The sequence below is a fragment of the Jatropha curcas genome, chromosome 10 (assembly GCF_041381405.1).
Source record: "Jatropha curcas cultivar XTBG-Jc1 chromosome 10, XTBG_Jcur_1.0, whole genome shotgun sequence".
In the NCBI taxonomy this organism is placed as follows: Eukaryota; Viridiplantae; Streptophyta; class Magnoliopsida; order Malpighiales; family Euphorbiaceae; genus Jatropha; species Jatropha curcas.
Window position 1 is genome coordinate 21,717,142 of NC_143160.1, and position 20,533 is coordinate 21,737,674.

Sequence of the window (20,533 nt, forward strand, 5' to 3'; positions counted from 1 at the left end):
TTAAATAAAAGTATATTAAGAAATTAGATAATAAGTAATCATTTAAAAACGGAAATAGGATTATATTTTGGGATAAATGGAAAAACAAAAATGAGCATATATATATATATAAACATGGAGCTGAGAGAGTATAATTAAGGGATTAATCAGTAAATTAGCCTAAAAATATTCCGACCTAGCCTTATGTAATTGGACATTCACAAAACTTTTTTTAACCAGCAGTTCATTTGAATCGTGAGACCAGCACTACATTCATTAGTACACAAGTTCCAAAGTGGGAAAAAAGCCACCCTCAACCGTGAATTTCACGTTCTCCTCTTTGACTCATTTGCTGCTTCCTCCTCAATGCTTGCTTCTATCGCTCTTCTCTTTCTCTCTGCAATTTGAAATCTCTCTTTTATCACATTTCAGCAACTGAAGATTTTACAAGAAGCTAAAGTCTGAGAAATGGAGAGCAGTGAAGAAGACGATGACTTCCCATCCATAGAAAACATTACTCCTCAGTCGAAGATCGATTCTCTCTATCAATCCCACACTGAAAAGGTACTTTCTTTTTTCTTTTTTTTCTTTTTCCGTTCCCTGCTCTACTTTGTAATCGTTGTTAATTTTGCTGAAACTGTTCAATTTGAACCCAATACTTGGATAAGATTGTTCTTATGGTGATACTGCGATCTGGATTTTCTTATTTCAGTTTAGTTTCTATGAGGTAAAGTTTGCTTTTGCTTGCTGGGTTTCTTTTTCTCAAGCTTGTATTCTGCAGAAAATGGACTACTATGTGTTTATGGTCTGTCCATTTACGGGATCATGGTGAATTAATTCCATTTCATCTCAATTTTGTTAGTTCCAAGAAAAAATTAGTGTTGAAAAAGCAGCTTTGGAGGATTGTATGCGGTTGAGATAACTTTTTATGTTTTTCCCTGTAATATGTGGTAGTTCTTGGTTCTTAGTTCCAGTGAGATATAAATTGCAATTCTCTACCTAAAATTCAATTAGTTGAAAAAGCTTGCTTATTTTAATCTAGTTTTCTTTTGTTTGTATAGAAAGTTCGTTTCTTTGGTTGTTATGGCTGGATTTGACATGAGTTTATACTTCTGCATCTTGATTCTAATGTGGAGTCTGCTTGAATTTTCCTTTGAACTGGTTTCGTTGTATTGCGTCTGTCTGGAGCATAAATTTTTTCTGCTTGAACACTTATTTCCATTTTAGTTCATTGATTGACCCTTAAAAAAGGAAAATGGAAAAGAAAGAAAGAGCTTAATGTGAAGCATTCTACTACATGATTAAAAAAGAAAAAAAAAATTCAAGCACAGTTAATGAAAAAGTAAAAAACAAAAAAAATAAAAAGGCTAATAGGATAGTTATATTTGGCATAAAAATGAAATAGAGCTTCTAGAGAGACATATTAACAGGCTCTTCAATCCATGAAGTACTAATTCTATATTTCTTGCCAATGCATGCACAATTAGCTGTATCTGATGATGATATTTTATATTTATGTCAGGTTTCGAAATATTGATATATATTATGTAGGTTTAATTGTTTGAACACTCCAATTTCATATTTATACATTAGATGGCTCCTTTATGTCATATATTGGTGTCAACTATAAACTTTGACTGTGTTAAGATAGCTATATTTTTCTTGTTTAACTTCAGGGGATCAGAAAACTTTGTTGTGAGCTTTTGGATTTGAAGGATGCAGTGGAAAATCTGTGTGGCAACATGCAAACAAAATATTTGGCGTTCTTGAGGTAAGAAAAGCCGTGGATCATTGCTAGAAAGTGTGGCTTTAATTATAAACTGTTAGAACAAAGTTCACCCTTGACCTCTATTGGCATGAGAGTTTATTCCAAAGAAAACCTACTTATAAAGGAGTAATGCTTATTATCTGTTGCATTGAGATAAATAATTAATCATGAGAGCAGGAAGTAGCAAACTTCATGAACTAAGACCTTGATTAATACTTCCTAGTGCTCCTCCTATTGTCATTAGCCAACAGAAGGGACATCTACATGGACTTTTTCTCAGAATAGTGGCTAGAAGGATAATGGCAATGCTTTGCAACTAGGAAAATAAAGGCTAGTGGTGAACAAATCCTCTTAAGTTGTGATTCTTCCTGCTATTAGGAAAAAAAATTTGCAAGACCACTGAGAAATCTATTTTGCTTAGTTTCTGGATTTCTGAAGTTTATGGTTGCAATGTGAAAATGAGTCTGAGCACACATTGACAGCCTATTATCTATATAATTAAATAGAGTAGAGTAATAGTAGGTGGAAAAAGGCCTTTCATTCCCTGGAACTTGCAATATGGGTGGGCTTGTTCACTAGGCCAGAATTTTTTTTATTGATTTAGGCTGATGTTTAAGTGTTACTGTCAACGTGAAGGTGAATATAAACTCATCTCATTAACTAGTGATCCTAGTAGCTCGAAGCATAACTGTGATAAATTTGAATTGAAATGGTACAGGTGAATGATTGTGTTAAGACGTTAGATAAATGAAATAATTTAGACTTATTTGGGCTTAGGCCAACAAATGCTACAAGATTAATATATTTTCTTTCTTGTCAGAAAATTTATTGCTTTGACTAAAATCTTCTAAAGTCAAATGGAATTTGTCTTTCCTTTCAATGCTCTTTCCAGGTGTATATTACTTAGAATTTTTGTTTCTTAATTTTCTAGTCATTATCTGATTGGTATCAGCTTATCAGCATGGTGTTGATTATTATTTTTTGTAGACTGTCAGAAGAAGTAGTTGAAATGGAGCATGAACTGGTTGAGCTACGAAAGCATATCTCCACACAAGGGATTCTTGTCCAGGATTTGATGACTGGTGTTTGCCGTGAACTGGAAGTGTGGAACCATACTAATGGGGACATTGATGATTCTCAGCAAGATTCCGAAACAAATGAACTTCAGAATCTTTTTCCAGGTGATACTGATGAAATCAAGGCAATGTTCTTGGAGAAGATTGATATTCTCTTGGTGGAACATAAAATAGAAGAAGCAATAGAGGCTTTGGATGGTGAAGAGAAAAACTTTCCAGAGCTGAAGGTCTCAGGAGATGCTTCAACTGAAGCATCCTCATTTAAGTCAGAATTTTTGAAGAGAAAATCAATGCTCGAGGATCAGCTAATTGAGATTGCAGAGCAGCCTTCAGTTGGCAATTTGGAACTAAAGAAGGCTTTATCTGGATTAATCAAGCTTGGGAAAGGCCCCTTGGCACATCAACTATTGCTAAAATCATATGGGTCCCGCCTCCAAAAACGTATCGAGGCTTTGCTTCCTTCACGTTCTTTCTGTCCCAAGATATTTCCTGCCACACTATCTAGGCTTGTGTTTTCAGTAATCTCATTAACAACCAAAGAATCCGGTTCCATCTTTGGGGATAATCCTTTATATGCCAATAGAATTGTCCAATGGGCAGAGTGGGAAATTGAATATTTTGTTCGGTTGGTGAAGGACAATGCCCCTGCTTCCGAGACAATTTCTGCATTGGGCGCAGCTAGCAATTGCATTCAGGCTAGTCTGAACTACTGCTCAATGTTGGAATTACAGGGTCTAAAACTTTCAAAGTTGCTGCTGGTACTCTTACGACCATATATTGAAGAAGTGTTGGAGCTAAATTTTAGAAGGGCTAGAAGAGTAATTCTTGACATGACTGAAACTGATGAGAGCTTGCATTTGTCTATGCACTCAGGTTCTCCATTATCTATGTTTGCAACAACAACAACAACAACTGCTAGCATCCTTGTTGATAGTGGAATGAGATTCATGGACATTGTTGAAGTAAGTTGTCTCTCTTTGATTTTACTGAAAAGGAAAAGATCCTAGATATCTGTGTTCACATTGCCAAAACTCTTGAGCACTGTGATAATTTATGTGGCCGGCAAGGAAATAATCTCCTGTTGATATCACACCTACAGATAAAGTAGTATGGATACTTTAGGCCAATTGCTAGTCTATGGACTGTGGTTTAAACTGACATTCTTTAATCTTGGGGAAACCAACATCTGCAATTCTGCATGTGTCTTTTAGTCTTGTGTGGATCTGCACACATTGCAAATATGCATATATGATAATTAGAAGTTTCTTGATTATTTATTTCACTTGTAGTACATGATGATCGGATGATCAATTCATAGTGTAATCTTGAAGTCAAATAATTTTTGCAGGATATATTGGCACAGCTAACTCCCCCGGCTGTTTTGCATTTTGGAGGAAATGTGTTAACTAGAATCTCACAGCTCTTCGATAAGTACATGGATAAGCTGATTAAGTCTTTACCAAGCTCTTCTGATGATGACAATCTTACAGAGCTGAAGGAGGTCATACACTTTAGAGCTGAAACAGATTCTGAACAGCTTGCACTTTTGGGGATGGCATTTACTATTCTTGATGAATTATTACCATATTCTGTGACAACCGTTTGGAGCCTGAAGAATGAAAGTAAGGAATTAGCAAATGAAAATACAGTGTCTAATGCTAGTATTACACCAGAATTGAAGGATTGGAAGCGCCATCTTCAGCATTCATTTGACAAGCTGAGAGATCACTTCTGCCGGCAATATGTTTTGAGTTTCATCTATTCAAGAGAAGGAAAGACACAATTAAGTGCACAAATTTATTTAAATGGGGATGGGGAGGATTTATTGTGGGATGATCCTCTGCCTTCATTGCCATTTCAGGTTATACTTTTTTCAGCTTTGTTTTCCATGGTCCTCAAACAATGTAGTTGAATGCGCCCAGGGCTTCATTTAGAATATGTTTTGTTGTGTTGCAATTTGTTATGTGCTCCATGGATAAATGATTTGGTCTTCATCATATCTTTGAGCAGGTGCATAAGTCCATTATTCCCATGTTCATGTTAGTTTTAAACAATCTTTGTAGCTAATCCATGATCTTTTTAGGCTTTGTTTTTGTATTGAGTTATCTTCTTTTGCTCTATCACTGTTGGAGAGTATATTAATATTTCATTGGAGTTCTAAATACTTGAAACATGCTTTAGGAAACCCACATTAAGGGTGAGGAAATTTAACATCACCATTTTCCTCTCATTCAGCCATGATGCATTTGGCATAATTTGCTTTTGTTTCACCTTTATTTTCTTGGTACTAATGTGAAGATCTTGTGTTCTTATTGCAGGCACTATTTTCAAAACTGCAGCAATTAGCAACTGTTGCTGGAGATGTGTTACTTGGGAAAGAGAAAATACAAAAAATTTTGCTTGCTAGATTAACAGAGACTGTTCTAATGTGGTTGTCTGATGAACAAGAATTCTGGGGTGTTTTTGAGGACGAATCAATTGCACTTAAGCCGCTTGGGTTGCAGCAGGTACACCCTTTTTATTTCTTCTCTAAAGGTAGTTTTTTATAATTTAGTATCCTTTTTTTTTATCTGAAAATGTGTTTGAAAATTTAATAGCTTTGATGAACTGAAACTTTTTATGTTGGTTATGATACTTGCGTGATGTGTACTCTTAGTTATCTTTGGTTCCAAATATGAATTTGTCTGGGAGCAACCTTTTATTTGCATCTGTTTTAAGTTTATAATGGTGTAAGCAAACTTCAATCACAAATTGCAAGATTTATGATGCGTAAAAATGGTGGTGAATGCTAACTGAACTGTATGACCGAGTAACCTAGTCTCTTGTCCTGGTTGATTTGTAGCAATTTTCATGGAGGCAAAAGTATTGGGCTCTTCAGACTGTTAAAAATGCTAAGACTGTTAGGTGGAATATTTGATTTTTGGAGTAAGATTTAGATTGGAGGTGTTGTACTAAGAAGAGGAGATGAAATATGCTATTCAGAAGCCACTGAAGTGGAGGCCATAACTAGATGAAAAATGATTCATAAAATTGGTTGTGAAATAACTTGGCTGGAGCTCTCCTTCTAGGAGAAAATTCTTGGATCTTGAAAAAGGGTGGGGGGGGGGGGGTGTTGGGGGGATGGGATTGCTCTGTTACGTTCTTGTATGAATTTTGAAAATGAAAACAAATTTCCTTGGGGTGTGGATATGAAATGCTTAGGTTGGAGGTTACAGTTAGTTTCTAGGTTTTCTGGTGTTGGATGAAGTGAAAACACAGCATGAGTTGAATAGAGTTGGATCTAATATGGGGAGGCGGTTGCATATGAGTTTTAGAACTTTCTCATAATTTTCTATCCTTAATGTGATAAACAGCAGGGCAGAATGCTTCTTCCCCATAACCCTTGCGCCAATCAGTCCTCCAGTGGAATTAGTGACTAAGATTCCTGGTGGAAATTCCAAGCCTTTACACTGGTTTTCTTGTAATAATGAAGTTAAAAATGTTTTTATTAGGTTTCATGTGAAGGAATGTTTCTGATAGTAAATTCAACTTCATGCAAAGGTAATCTTTTATATTACAAAGGGATTTTGTGAAATAAGTGTTATTGCCTTGGAGAATTGATATCATTGCAATTGGGAGAATACTATTTTATCTCTTGCCCCTCCGACCAGTTTTTCGGTTTTACGGATATAGAGTCGGAGGGATTGGTTGTCATATGGCTTCGATACATACATTTGGTCTTCAGGATTGAATTGCTTCTTGGCGCTTTTTCAAATTCAGTGCACATTTTTATCTTTGCACTAATCTTGTGCAATAAATAATTAACTAATATGAAATAAAAGAAAATGTTATAGTATGCAATCCATACAAAAGGTGAATTATTTTTTAAAAAAAATTGAGAAATACCGATCTTAAAAGGATGAGTAAAATCATACTTCATATTTGACATTGATTTCATAAAAATATAAGAGTTGGAAACGTTAAAATTACTAACCATCCTCCCTCAGCTACAAGGTGGATGATAATGTGCTTATTGATGAAAAAATATGTAATTGGTGATGTTTATCCATATAAAAGAAGACAAAAATGGCTCGAAAAATGAAATGTGAAAAATGCAAGGTTATAATTGAACCCTTACAAAGTTTTTTCATTTTGGCAAGCAGTAGCGGATTTAAAAATATTTTTTTCCGCAGTCAATATATAATTTTTTGAAAAAAGAGGGGTCAAAAACATAAATAAGTTGAATTTATGAATTAATTTAGATAAATATAAATATATATATATATATATATATATATATTAAAAAATTCTAAAAGAAAGAGAGGTCAATTGACCCTTCTTTTACAATGTGGATCCGCTGTTGGTGAGGGACATAGTTATTACTGAAATATGAAAGTACATATTCATGATTAAGCCTCCGCAAATTTCGGGGCCAAAAGGAGAATCGGGTAAAATTCAGGGTTAAATTTATGCATTGGGTCGAATTTTGGGAGACCCAACTCTTGCATGTGTATGATTGAGCTACACGAACTGGTGAATATGTTTATTGTTTGGGAGAGTTGAATTCATTATTTGCGATGAAAATTGGGCCTAGGATCTGCAATGCATTATTTACTGCATATTTTCCCACTTTAAGATTATAACTTAATTTGTTGTGGTAAAGTTTATATGTAGTGCACATCATTTGTGGTGCATATTTCACTTACTGGAATATAGCCAAGTTGCCTGTTGCTTCTCTTATGTCTCTGTAAATTGACCAATTGTTTTCGCAGTTAATTCTTGATATGCACTTTACTGTTGAAATTGCTCGTTTTGCGGGTTACCCATCTCGGCATGTTCACCAGATTGCTTCAGCCATAATTGCTCGAGCAATCAGGACCTTCTCAGCTAGAGGCATAGACCCCCAGAGGTATTAAAACATTGTCTGGGAACAAAAAGCGCAGGAAAAAAAAAATAGTGGGAAAGTACGGAAGAAATTCCTTCCTTTATTTTCCACCGTGTTGTTTGATATGGAAGGAAATAAAAGGAGGATACCTTCCTTTATTTTCGCTCCTTTTTATTTTCTTTTCAAATTCAAAAGATTTAATTAGGTGGACAAAGGATAATAAAATGTATATTTTCCTTATCTTATTTTACTTTCCTTTCCAAACATCTAAGTTCTCTTTCCCTTTCTTACTTTCCATGCATTATTTTTCTTGCCCGCGTATTTTTCCATTGCCAAAGGATAAATTTTAGTTTTCCTTGAATTATTTATATTTCTGTTCTTGCCACTGTTTAAATCTGGCAACTAAGTTTTCTCGAACTTCTTTTATGTAGTGCACTACCTGAGGATGAATGGTTTGTTGAAACTGCAAAGTCAGCCATAAATAAACTTCTTTTAGGAACATCTGGATCAGACACATCTGAGATTGATGATGACCATATTATTCTCCATGACAAGATTGTCTCAGATTCTGATGAAACTGCGTCTTCCCTCTCCACCGAAGAATCCTTTGAGTCTTTTGTCTCTGCAAGTATGGGAGAACTTGATAGCCCAGTATACTTAACAGATCCTGAAGGGTAGAAGTTTTGAGATATAACCTCGTGTTATTATTGCAAAGTAGCCAGAGATATTTATTCATGTTAGATCGGTGATCCTTTCTGATCAAATTTTTGTATGTTCAGATTTGGGTCATGATGTTTAGGAATAAGGGTATTTTAGAACTTTGATTAAAAAATGTAGTTGCTGCTCTTGTACAATTCTTCTCTTAGTATTTGCTATGTAAGAACCGTTGGTTGGAGCAGAAGTCCTTGAAATTATGATCACTGTTTGTAGTTCCTTGTCAGAAAGCTTGTTAGTTGTACACAATTCGGTTCTTGTTATTTTTTCGAATCAGAAATGCAACTCGAACCAAAATTTTTGGTTAGGTTTGATTCCTAAGCCTTTCAGTTCACTTTCATGTTTGTTTTTTTTATTCTGTTTAGTTTTTTATTCTGGTTCCAGTTTTGGCGTTGAGAATTAGTATATTTTTTAAAGAACACAAATTAAATTTCTATTATATGTAGGAATGACTACGGTTTTAAAATTGTCGGTTCCATTATAAAAAAGGTATTTTTTAGTGGTTTTTAAGATGGTTTTTTTTTTAAATGGTCGGTTTTAATTTTGTTTCGATTTTAAATCAAAGTTCTTCCTTTAGATTTGTGTCTTGAATAAATTATCTATTAATATTATATATAATACTATAAATAAAAAGGGAATAAGAGGGGAAAAATAAGATTACATATAACGTCCTTGATGAAATTTAGAATATTTTAAAATAACTTTAGTTATAGACAATTAAAAAAAATTATATTTTATTAGTTGATTGAATATAATTTATAACAAATATTTTTTAAATAAATACATAAAAATAATTAAGAATTTCAAAATTTTAAATTTTATATTTTTAAAAATTTATTTTTTGATAAATATATATGATAATTAGACATTTGAAAATTTTTTATATTTTATTTTTTTAAATATTTTGATTATAATTGAAAATATTTTATTTAGAAGAGAGGTGAAAGGAGAAAACAATATATTCTGTTTTTCTTTATATTTGTATAATTTGTTGGATAGATTCTGTAAAAGATAAATTTTTAAATAGCATATATATAATATTTTAGTTAGGAGAGAGATAAAAAAAGAAAAAAAAAATTATATCTCTTTTTGTATGATTGTAGGAAAAAATTGAGGATTTATTTGAGGAGGATATATGTCACGACCCGTCTCCGTGGGCCGGATCGGCACTAGGGCCCAGGTAAGCTTAAGGCCCCCGAGGCCCGTAGTAAGCCTAAACTACTCTACCTATACATGCCACACCATTTAACAGGAACAGTAAGCCCATACCACTAGGGTTTAAATATAATTATTATACAATCCGGCCCAAATTTTAAATATCTTCATTGAAGTTTAGTTTGGGCCTAATCATGATAAGTCATATTCATAATATGGGTATACTAATACGCCTGCGTCTAATATATAACAAGTCATTTGCAAAAGTACGCATACGGCAAGCCCAATTAAAATACACAATCCTATAACTGTGGAGTTCAATAATAATCTGATAATAGAATAATTATTACATCCAAATTTAAATAACAGAAATATAAAGTTTACATTTATAACTCTGCGGAGAAGATTGCAGAGCTTCCGTTGGATCAGCAACTTCCTACTACCTGAGAAGTTGGGGAGAAGGGGGTGAGTTTTACAACTCAGTGAATAATAATAAATAATACACACCACATACAGTCACGCGAAATGCGCCCTAATAAACTGAATGAACACACAATAGTCAATCATATGGCATAACATCAGCACCCACAAACAATATCAACTTCAAATAATCACATCACGTGGAAATTAGTCAGTGGAGTCACCGAACCCCCGATGAGCCGTCCTCCCACATGGCTCATCCTCTCACATGTGCACCAGGGAGCCGATCCCCCATACTGGTCGACCGGTCTAATCCTCACTTGACCAGCCCTCTCATGGTTTTTACATCCTCTCTTTTCTTTTTCATACCAACAGGAGGCAACCCGGTGGTCTCCATCCAATCTAGATCATCAAGCGCTCATAACAGGAGGCCACCCTGCGGGCTGCAATCAAATCTAGATTGTCCGGTGCGCAACGACGAGAAGCTAACCCGTGGTTAACGGTAACGGTAACGGTAGGTGCACACGGGGGCGCCGATCTCCCATTTACCCGGCTAACGGTAATCATATTGGATCCATATAACGGTACGGTCTCACAGTCCCATGGTGACCCACTTCATCCCAATTCCACACAAACAAATCACAATATATGCACAGCACAATTATTCAAACAATTCTTTCAATGTACAACACCAAATTTACAATTATGCAGCATAAAATAGATATGAGTTATAATATAAAAATATACATGTATATATATAAGGTTTGTAAAAAAAAAAATGCTATGCAAATGCATGTTGACATGCATTATTTATTATTACTCACAGTGATAGAAAGCGAAACTCTAGCTTTGATTCTGTCCTGGAGGAGCACTAGATGGACCCGGGCGATCCCAATATAATTTTTTTGTCGAATTTCTGCTAGATCGGAAATTTCCACTCGTGCCGGATCGGATAGCAGTGGCTGTTGGTGGTCGGAGGCATGCTGGAGCGGCAGTAGAGGCGCGAGCTGTTGTGGCGGAGCAATGGTGGAGCAGCAGGCACGGTGGTGGCGCGACAAGGTGGAGACCGTGCTGTTGCCGTGCACTGCGCGCTCTGGCAGAGGGCGGAGCTACTGGCAATGGCGCGCGCGGAGGAGCAGCGAGGCGACGCTAGCGTGCGACGGAGGTGGTGCGACTGGCTGCGCTCGTGTCGGTGGTGGATCACCTCTGCTGGAGCGGCTAGGACACGACGCAGACGCAGGTCCAAAGAAGAAGAAAGGAAGAAAAGAAAAGAAAAGGGAAGAAAAGAAAGGAAAGAAGAAGGAAAGAGGAAGTGGAGGAGGAGTGGTGGTCGGAGGTGGTGTCACCGGTAGTCAAGAAGCGCAGGAACAGGGGAGGGGAAGTGAGGTGTGCGCTAGAAATAGAGGAAAAAGAAAATTCTAGATGGTTTGGGTCGAACCAGTTCGATTTGGTTCGATTCGGCCCAAATCTTCGATTTTTAATTGGTTTACGGCTTTTTCAATCGGTTTTCGATTCGTTTTCTCATAGTGTTCACACTAAAATATTAATATGAATTTTCAGGCTGTCGGTGCATTAAATTTAATTGGAAAAATCTTTGAAAATATAAATTCGGGTTGTTTCAATATAACGTTTCTTTTATGTAATTTTTTTTTTTATCAATCAAGATATAAATAATTAAGAATTTCAAAATTTATCTTTTTAAATTTATTTTTAATAAATATATATAATAATGAGATATGTGAAAATTTTTATATTTTATTTTTTAAATAATTTATTTTGTTTTGATTATAATTTAAATATTTTATTTAGAAAATAGATAAAAAAAGAAAAAAGTATATTTGTTTTTTAATAATTTTTTTATGTTTGTATGATTTGATTGAATATATTTTAAAAAAAATAAATTTCAAATAAATATACATAATATTTTGTTTAGGAGAGAGATAAAAAAAGAAAAAAAAAATTTATTTATGGTCGTAGGGAAAATTGAGGGTTTATTCGGGAGGATATAATATTTCTTTTATGGAATCTTTTTTGATTAATCAACATATAAATAATTAAGAATTTCAAAATTTTAATTTTAATTTTTTTAATTTATTTTTTAATAAATATATATATGATAATGAGATATTTGAAAAATTTTCTATTTTAGTTTTAAATATTTGATTTTATTTTGATTATAATTTAAAATATTTTATTTAGGGGATAGATAAAAAAGTATATTCTTTTTTTTATTATATTTGTATGGTTTGATTAGATATATTTTATAAAAAATAAATTTTCAAATAGAATATATATATAATATTTTGTTTAGGAGAGAGATAAAAAACTATATTCTTTTTTTTTATGGTTGTAAGGAAAATTGAGAGTTTATTTGGAGAAGATAAAATATTTATTTCTTTTATCTAATCTTTTTTTATTAATTAATTAATTAATTTATTTATTTTAAATTTGCAACTTAGAATAATAGAGAAATAAAAATACTCGAATAAACTCATTAAATGACTAATATTGGATCTTAGTATGATCTGCTTTGCAATTTCTATTAATTGACTTGGCTTTAGTCTTTTTTTTTTTTTTTTTTTTTTTTTGTCTATCAACATTAAATTTCATTAAATTATGGCCTTTCCAATTAAGAAGGGGTTGATTTTTGAAATTCAAATTGGTAGTTTTTTAATATAATTTGTTTCTTATTATATGTTGAGTTCTGAAAAAAGTTTTATTCTTAATAATAATTTTTTATTTTTTATTTTCTATTTTCTTTTTCATTACCGAATTAATTTTTAATTACTATTACTTTAATTTAGTATGAGATTTATGTCTCCTTTAAAATAAATAGATGGTCTCTTGATGATAAAATATTTTTAATATTTTTTTCTTATATTTTAAATCTGTTTGACTTGAAAGAAAATAATGGTCATGAAATCGAAAAAAAACTAGAACTATATATTTCTGTTTTGGAACACTTTTTGATGTTTCAAGAATTTATGTGTATGTCCATTGTCACGACCCGATTTCATGGGCCGGACCGGCACTAGGGCCTAGGTAAGCTTAAGGCCCCCGAGGCCCGTAGTCAGCCTGAAACACTAGAATCTATTGTCTCGGTATAAATTTCAACATTCAGTCCATATGATTATGAAAAATAAACCTCAATATTTTATTATTTTTCGGCCCAAGTTTATCTCCTACAGCATTCCATAGTTCGGGCCCAATTTACAATACATCACATTCTAATATGGGCTTACAGGATTAATTTGTCTATGTTAATACACGACTAAATATATGTAAATGTTACAACTGCGGAGTCACTAACTGTTTGGTGCACATGGCTTTTTATACACATAATTACATAGTAAAATAATTATGGAACTAGGAAAATTTCTCTATTGCCCTGCGTCGAAGAAACATAGCCTAAATCGAATTAAAGAAAAACTTACTTCCTGAAAAATCAAACAACACATGTGAGTTTTCTAAGGAGTAATAATTATTGCACAACACACGCAGTCACACAAATATGTAAACATTTCAATCTAGTCATCCGACTAGTTATATGCTCACGCAGCCAGTCACACAAATGGCACATACCAGCACTCACACGTAATGTCACCTTCAAGTAATCAAGCAAGTGGTAATTAGTCAGTGGCACCACCTGAAACCCCAACGAGCCGTCCTCACACATGGCTCGCCCTCTCGTACATGTGCACCAGGGAGCCGATCCCCCATACGGCGAACTGGTCTAATCCTCACTGACCAGTCCTCTCATTGTTTTTCCACTCTCTCGTTTCTTTTCCACATCAACAGGAGGCAATCCGGTGGTCTCCATCCAATCTAGATCATCAAGTGCTCACAACAGGAGGCCACCCTACGGGCTACAATCAAATCTAGATTATCAGGTGCGCAACAACAAGAAGCCATCCTGTAAATCCCCATATAATCTATATCATCAGGTGCACAAGGGGGCGCCGATCTCCCATTTTCCCGGCCGACGATCAAGTATCATATCGTATTCAGGATCCATATCACAGACCGTCCTCACAAACCCATGGTGGTCCACTTCATCCCAATTCCACACAAACAAAGCATAGCATTTTCACAACACAATTAATCAAACATTGCAATCAAATGCAGACATATTGATCAGTTGAACATCGTAATGCAATGCACAATTAGACATCCATTCTCAAATGCAATTAAATAATTAAATAAATACCATTAACAATAAACAACAACAATAAAATAAATGATAATAATAAACAATAACAATGAAAATAATTAAATACTTAAATAATTAAATGAATAATAAAGATAATAAATAAATAATTAGAGCACTCTATTTATTATGCATTAGGTTATAGAATTAATCTAAATAAACTTTTTAATTATGTTATTAATTAAAACTAGTTTAAGTTCTAACGAAATTTCGGCAGCATCTCCCCTATAATTTGGACTATCCACCTGTTTAAATAACGCAGTATTATTATATATTTATCAATCAATGCACACAACCCATCCGTCGGGCAATCGATCAAATCAAATACCCATCCGCCTCCAATAGTATATCACCAATCAACCATAATTTACAAATTAAAATACCTTCAACTAATCTAGGAATGTTATCAATAATTCTTTGCTTAAGTTATATAAAATATCATTAAACATTTATTAAAGTTCTAGACTAACTATTAAGAACTGACATTTCAATTAAATTACAATTTAATAAATACTTCTACTAGATAACCCAGCTCGAAACTTAAACATATAACTAAAGCTTCATAAATTTCTCCGTCTTGACATAAAGATACAATTTCTAGATATAGCTAAAGAGTTTTACAATTGAATCGTTAAATTTGCAAGAATATTGCTATCAAGCAGTAACCAACACTAACCAACATAAGAGTATTGAAAATATAAATATATATACATACATCTGTTTCCATACCAATTATTTAAAATGGTACGAAGTACCTGAAATAGCTACTGCGCCCAAGAAAAATATATTTTTCCTTAAACTTGAGCTCATATCGCATTAAGAACTTGGTTTATGACTTCACATATTCATCCCAAACACTATAATTCAAGAAATCAACTAAATAATTACTGCTAGCTCAAGGAATTCAAGATTTCCTATTTAGTACCCATAATATATCCCCTGGTTTTGCACATTTTTTTAATAAAAATTCAGTTTATAACTCATTCAAATTAGAAACAATTCAATTCCTCCTTCCTAGGATATCGAGAACTTAACCATATAACTAACTAGTTATTTTTAACCTAAAGAATGCTTAATTCCTCACAAGGATTTATAATAAACGCAATAATCTAACCGTCCCACTATAGGAATCATTTATATACAGATTTCAAGAGCAAAAATTCAAAATTTCTATTCACATTCGCCTAAACAGTAGCTAAATTTATAAGTACTAGCGATAATGTTGCTGTCATAATCATGCTATATCTATTCTTAACTAAAATTCCCTTGTTCATGCTAAACTTATCCATTAACTTAGCTAATAATTTAAACTAAATTAGAGAATCAAATTTTTCCTTAAAAAAAAATGTATGACAGTAGGAGCTAGGGTCTAGATTTATGCAATAGTTTTATTCACGATTCAAAACCTCCATCTTTGATCAAGGAATTCATAAATTAAACTGATGAATGTTGGGGATTGACTTACTCAGCTGGAAAATGTCGGAAACTTGAAGGTGAAAGCAGATGACGCGACTGTCTCGGGTGAAATGGAATCGCGACTCGCTCGTGATTCCCATGCTTCGCCAGAATCGGAGACGAAGAAGGAGAGGGAGAAGCTCGCCGTCGATGAAGGGGAGGACTGGAACCGTTCGGTGGTGACAAGGTCGCCGGAAAATCAGTGGAGGGAGGAAGAAGAGAGGAGGGTCGCGCGCGCGGTGGTCTGTGGAGGATCGTGCCTGCTGGTGTTGGCTGGACCCAACGCAGACGCAGTCACAGCAAGAAAGAAAGAAGAGAGGAAGAAGAAAAGGGAAAGAAAGAAAGAAAGAAGAAAAGAGGAAGAAGAGAGGAGAAGGAGGAGGCGGTGGCAGTGTTGGTGGACTGACTAGAGGCGCAGAGAATGGATGAGGGGTGAGGTGAGTGAGCGTGGAGATAAAAGAAAGAAGAGGTTTCTAGATGGTTTGGGCTGATTCGTTTCAATTCCGGTTCGATTCAGCCCAAATCTTGGTTTTCGTGGTTTTCGATTCGGTTTATCACTGTACAAATTACTAATTTGCATTTAAATATTTAGATACATTTTCCACGCTGTCAGTTTATTAAATTTAAATGAAAAAAATCTTTGAAAATAAAAATTCGGGTTTTTTCATCCATATATTCCTTTCTCTAATATATTGGATAAGTAATACTGCTATTATAGTCAAAGCGATTATATTATCAATTCAGATCATCTTCTCATATTTTTTTTAATATTGGTTTGAGGTTAAGGACAACGGATTGAAAATTGAGTAATAGCTTGATTTTCTTTTTGAAAATCTATTAGGATTTTAAGAATTTACATTTATAAATTAAGGACTGAAGAATTAAATTTAAGGATGTGGTTAAAGTTTATTTTGAGACCACTTTTATTATATAAAAATAAATTAAGTATATAAGAAGTAGCATTATAAATAACTTGTACGACAAAGTCTCATACAAATTGACCTATTGTATTTATTTTAATCTAAATAAAAAATTATATTCTAATATTATATAGAAAAAAGAATTAAAAGAGCGCAAAAAATGAGTATATAACGAGTATAATCAACGTACAATGCACGTCATAAAAAAGAATAGTAGTATTTAAATATGAGAATATGGGAGAATAATAAGATTTCTGCTAGTACCTTTATGAAATTTGAGCAATGAGAAAATTATATTTTGTTAGTTGATTGGATATAATTTATTAAATTTATTTTTTAAATAAATACATATAAATATTTAAGCATTTCAAAATTTTAATTTTATCTTTTTTAAATTTATTTTTTTAAATAAATATATAATAATGATACATTTAAATTTTTTATTTTTATTTTCAAATTTATTTTTTAAATATTTGATTTGATTTTTATTGTAATTTAAAAATATTTTATTTAGGAGAGAGAAAAAAGAAAAAAAATATTTTTTTATAATTTTTTTCTTTATGTTTGAATAATTTGATTGGATATATTTTTAAAAAATAAATTTTCAAATAGAATATACATAATTGTTGAAACTTTAATTTTAAAAATATATAAACAGTCTATTGTTATTGAAACGACCCGAAAATTTAATTTCGTAGAATTTTCATTTAAAAATAAAATTTTTATTTCAACCAATGAGATTATACCAGCTAGTATTTTATTAATGCTAAACTGGACCCGTAAACCAATTCGATTTTTTGAAAACCAAGCGAAAAACTCGAAAACCAAGCAAATTGAGCCAAATCATAGAATTAGACCAAACTGGTTCGAATCGAACCGGAATGGTCTAGAAGCTTTAGAATTCTCCTTTCTTTTCTTTTTTTTTTTTTCTTTTCTTCTTCTTCCAGCAGCGTCGACCCACCCTCCCCTTCTCCTCCTCTCGTTTTTCCGACCACCTAAGACCAGCGCCTCCTCGCCGTCGCCTCCTCGCCGCAGCAGTTCCGGCATTCCTTTCTCTCCCTCATTTCGTTTCTAGCGAATGCAGTTATCACAGGAGACGCGATCGGGAAGTAACGTCGCATCTCACTCAACCGGCGACTCCAGTCTCTCTCTCTCGAAGGAGAAGCTCCGATCTCTCTCCTTCACTCTCTCCTTCCCGTTCCGGCTGACGCAGCAAGCTGGCGGAGCTGCGATCGTGGCTCGCGATCTGTACAGTCGCGTTATCTGCTCTCACCTTCAAATTTCGGACATTTTCCAGCTGAGTAAGTCAATCCCCAACATTCATCAGTTTAATTTATGAATTCCTTGATCAAAGATGGAGGTTTTGAATCGTGAATAAAACTATTGCATAAATCTAGACCCTAGCTCCTACTGTCATACATTTTTTTTGAAGGAAAAAAAAAATGATTCTCTAATTTAGTTTAAATTATTAGCTAAGTTAATGGATAAGTTTAGCATGAACAAGGGAATTTTAGTTAAGAATAGATATAGCATGATTATGACAGCAACATTATCGCTAGTACTTGATCTATTGCAGGAATTTATAAATTTAGCTACTGTTTAGGCGAATGTGAATAGAAATTTTGAATTTTTGCTCTTGAAATCGGTATATAAATGATTCCTATATTGGGATGGTTAGATTATTGCGTTTATTATAAATCCTTGTGAAGAATTAAGCATTCTTTAGGTTAAAAATAACTAGTTAGCTATATGGTCAAGTTCTCGATATCCTAGGAAGGAGGAATTGAATTGTTTCCAATTTGAATGAGTTATAAACTGAATTTTTATTAAAAAAATGTGCAAAACCAGGGGATATATTATGGGTACTAAATAGGAAATCTTGAATTCCTTGAGCTAGCAGTAATTATTTAGTTGATTTCTTGAATTATAGTGTTTGGGATAAAATATGCGAAGTCATAAACCAAGTTCTTAATGCGATATGAGCTCAAGTTTAAGGAAAAATATATTTTTTCTTGGGCGCAGTAGCTATTTCAGGTACTTCGTACCATTTTAAATAATTGGTATGGAAACAGACGTATGTATATATATTTATATTTTCAATACCCTTATGTTGGTTAGTGTTGGTTACTGCTTGATAGCAATATTCTTGCAAATTTAACGATTCAATTGTAAAACTCTTTAGCTATATCTAGAAGTGGTATCTTTATGTCAAGACGGAGAAATTTATGAAGCTTTAGTTATATGTTTAAGTTTCGAGCTGGGTTATCTAGTAGAAGTATTTATTAAATTGTAATTTAATTGAAATGTCAGTTCTTAATAGTTAGTCTAGAACTTTAATAAATGTTTAATGATATTATATATAACTTAAGCAAAGAATTATTGATAACATTCCTAGATTAGTTGAAGGTATTTTAATTTGTAAATTATGGTTGATTGGTGATATACTATTGGAGGCGGATGGGTATTTGATTTGATCGATTGCCCGAAGGATGGATTGTGTGTATTGATTGATAAATATATAATAATACTGTGTTATCTAAACAGGTGGATAGTCCAAATTATAGGGGAGATGCTGCCGAAATTTCGTTAGAACTTAAACTAGTTTTAATTAATAACATAATTAAAAGGTTTATTTAGATTAATTCCTATAACCTAATGCATAACAAATAGAGTGCTCTAATTATTTATTTATTATCTTTATTATTCATTTAATTATTTAAGTATTTAATTATTTTCATTGTTATTGTTTATTATTATCATTTATTTTATTGTTGTTGTTTATTGTTAATGGTATTTATTTAATTATTTAATTGCATATGAGAATGGATGTCTAATTGTGCATTGCATTACGATGTTCAACTGATCAATATGTCTGCATTTGATTGCAATGTTTGATTAATTGTGTTGTGAAAATGCTATGCATTGTTTGTGTGGAATTGGGATGAAGTGGACCACCATGGGTTTGTGAGGACGGTCTGTGATATGGATCCTGAATACGATATGATACTTGACCGTCGGCCGGGAAAATGGGAGATCAGCGCCCCCTTGTGCACCTGATGATATAGATTATATGGGGATTTACAGGATGGCTTCTTATTGTTGCGCACCTGATAATCTAGATTTGATTGTAGCCCGCAGGGCGGCCTCCTGTTGTGAGCACTTGATGATCTAGATTGGATGGAGACCACCGGGTTGCCTCCTGTTGATATGGAAAAGAAACGAGAGAGTGGAAAAACAATGAGAGGACTGGTCAGTGAGGATTAGACCAGTTGGCCGTATGGGGGATCGGCTCCCTGGTGCACATGTACGAGAGGGCGAGCCATGTGTGAGGACGGCTCGTTGGGGTTTCAGGTGGTGCCACTAACTAATTACCACTTGCTTGATTACTTGAAGGTGACATTACGTGTGAGTGCTGGTATGTGCCATTTGTGTGACTGGCTGCGTGAGCATATAACTAGTCGGATGACTAGATTGATATATATATTTACACATTTGTGTGAATGTGTGTGTTGTGCAATAATAGTTACTCCTTAGAAAGCTCACATATCTTGTTTAATTTTTCAGGAAGTAAGTTTCTCTTTAATTCGGTTAAGCTATGTTCCTTCGTCGCAGAGCTAGAAAGAAAATTTTCATAGACCAATAAATATTTTGCTATGTATCTAGATGTATAAAAATCTATGTATATCTATTAGTTAGTGACTCCGCAGTTGTAGAATTTGTATACAATTAGTCGTGTATTAACATAAATAATATAATTATGTGAGCCCATATTAAAAATGTGGTGTATTGTTAATTGGGTCCAAACTGTGGAATGTTGTAGCTGATAAATTTGGGCCGAGATTTAATAAAATCTTGAGATTTATTTTCCTATAAACATGGGCTGAATGTTTAATATTATATTGAGATAGAAAATTTTTAGTGTTTCAGGCTTACTACGGGCCTCGGGGGCCTTAAGCTTACCTGAGCCCTAGTGCC

General features: G+C 33.6%; 1 protein-coding gene across 2 annotated transcripts; it reads left to right on the forward strand.

Moving 5' to 3' along the window:
- Positions 1-210: 210 nt before the first annotated feature.
- On the forward strand, positions 211-8,708 carry LOC149493263 (LOW protein: exocyst complex component-like protein). 2 transcript variants are annotated; one of them, XM_089715399.1, is made up of 7 exons: positions 212-543; positions 1,656-1,750; positions 2,735-3,785; positions 4,172-4,684; positions 5,142-5,330; positions 7,575-7,711; positions 8,119-8,708. In XM_089715399.1, exons 1-7 carry the CDS (start codon positions 448-450, stop codon positions 8,363-8,365), a joined length of 2,328 nt encoding a protein of 775 aa, XP_089571525.1. In that variant the 5' UTR covers positions 212-447; the 3' UTR covers positions 8,366-8,708. The 2 variants fall into 2 exon arrangements, with proteins under 2 accessions (XP_089571526.1, XP_089571525.1); XM_089715400.1 differs by lacking the exon at positions 7,575-7,711 and having other exon boundaries at positions 211-543; positions 8,119-8,270.
- Positions 8,709-20,533: the final 11,825 nt, after the last annotated feature.

What these genes read in the sequence shown, in the direction of transcription:
- LOC149493263 (XM_089715399.1), top strand. Translation starts at nt 448, where the DNA reads ATGGAGAGCAGTGAAGAAGACGATGACTTCCCATCCATAGAAAACATT. An exon ending in AAATATTTGGCGTTCTTGAG is followed by an intron (nt 1,751 to 2,734) that starts GTAAGAAAAGCC and finishes TATTTTTTGTAG; the next exon opens with ACTGTCAGAAGAAGTAGTTG. An exon ending in TGCCTTCATTGCCATTTCAG is followed by an intron (nt 4,685 to 5,141) that starts GTTATACTTTTT and finishes TTCTTATTGCAG; the next exon opens with GCACTATTTTCAAAACTGCA.